Here is a 1454-nt window from a genome sequence, read left to right as displayed (position 1 = left end):
ACCTTGTGATCTGCCCACCTCAGCCTCCCAAAGTGCTGGGATTATAGGCGTGAGCCACCACACCCAGCCAGTAATACCTGTTCTATGGGCTGGAACCAGGGCTGGGAAAGCTGTCTTAGAGGGCATGCCTGCTTCCTGGACCTGTCATTGCTTGGCAAAGGATGCTCTACTCTAGACGAGGCATCCAGAAGCCCACAGGGAGTGAATGAACCTCCCACATCTCATGACATGGGAGTCAGGTAAAAGGGACCAACCACTTCCCAGAACCCTAGGGAGAGACGAGGATTGCCATGAACAAAGAGGACAGGTACCTTATACACGGTGGTTTTATTTTCAATGGCATCTGCTATTTTCGTCATCGGAGAATGGAGCAACTTGATCTCCATTTCAAGTGGGTCCGTGTCACCCAACAGCTCATCAGATTCTCCAGTGGCCAAGCCTTTAACACAACCAACACCAGTGTCAGGGCCCTGGCTCCCCGCTGTTGCCAACCCCCTGGTTAGGCCTCAATGAAAAGGATACATGGATGCTTCCCAGTAGAGTCAGATGCAAGAACTTTTCTCACTTCTGCTGAGAGGCCACATGACCAAGAATTAAAAGCATGGGTTTTGCAGTAGGACATTCACTTGCTGGGAGCTGGACTCAGAGCTTTAGCTTCCTCATTTGGAAAATGGGAATTCCACAAGCCCTAGTCACACTGGGCTGCTGCTGTGAGACATGAGAGAGGTCTATAATGCTCTGGGCCCAAGATGCTGCTCTGTGAATGGCAGGCCCTGGGATTCCCTCCCCAGGACCAGGACTTTCCCCTCCTCTCTCTGGCCCCTTGCCTGAAGCTGGCCTCCACTGCAAACCTCAGATGTGCCCACTGCCCTGTGCCTCACTACCCTCATGCCTGCTTCTGTAATTTTGCCCCTATTCCCTACCCCGGACCTTCTAATCACTACTCACCCTTCAAGATCCAGCACTAGGGCCAACTCCTCCATGAAACCCTCACCACTAACCTGTCCCCCACTGTCTCCTCAATTTCTCAGACCTCAATCTTTTGCCAAAATGCGTTCTCGGTGATGGAGCACCTCTTGCCCTTACGTCCAGCCAGGGTCAAGCATCATCATAAGAACATAAGCTCAAACCCCTCTCAACTGCCCTACTTAATAGAGGAGGAAACTAAGGCGAGGTGTGACGGCTCATGCCTGTAATCCCAGCACTTTGGGAGGCCAAGGCAGGTGGACTGCTTGAGGTCTGGAATTCGAGACCAGCCTGGCCAAAATGCAAAACCCCATCTCTACTAAAAATAAAAAAAATAAGCCAAGCATGGTGCGCACCTGTAGTCCCAGCTACTCAAGCAGCTGAGGCACGAGAATCACTTGAACCCAGGAGGCAGAGATTGCAGTAAGCCCAGATCATACCACTGTATTCCAGCCCAGGCAACAAAGCAAGATTCTGCCTCAAAAAAA

At 51.5% G+C, this 1454-nt stretch overlaps 1 protein-coding gene across 3 annotated transcripts in view; it reads right to left on the bottom strand.

Moving 5' to 3' along the window:
* Window positions 1–206: 206 nt before the first annotated feature.
* Window positions 207–1454, bottom strand: part of GNL3L (G protein nucleolar 3 like) — a 31663-nt gene continuing 30415 nt past the window's right edge. For all 3 annotated transcript variants that reach the window (XM_037735262.1, XM_017519659.1, XM_017519660.2), the window contains one exon: window positions 207–439. In XM_037735262.1, the coding sequence (XP_037591190.1) occupies window positions 222–439 (218 nt within the window). In that variant the 3' untranslated portion in view covers window positions 207–221. The remainder of the gene's footprint in view (window positions 440–1454) is intronic.

Source organism: Cebus imitator, unplaced genomic scaffold (assembly GCF_001604975.1).
Source record: "Cebus imitator isolate Cc_AM_T3 unplaced genomic scaffold, Cebus_imitator-1.0 Scaffold763, whole genome shotgun sequence".
NCBI lineage: Eukaryota > Metazoa > Chordata > Mammalia > Primates > Cebidae > Cebus > Cebus imitator.
The sequence above is the reverse complement of the archived record's forward strand: the minus strand, read 5'-3'. Positions and strand labels throughout refer to the sequence as shown.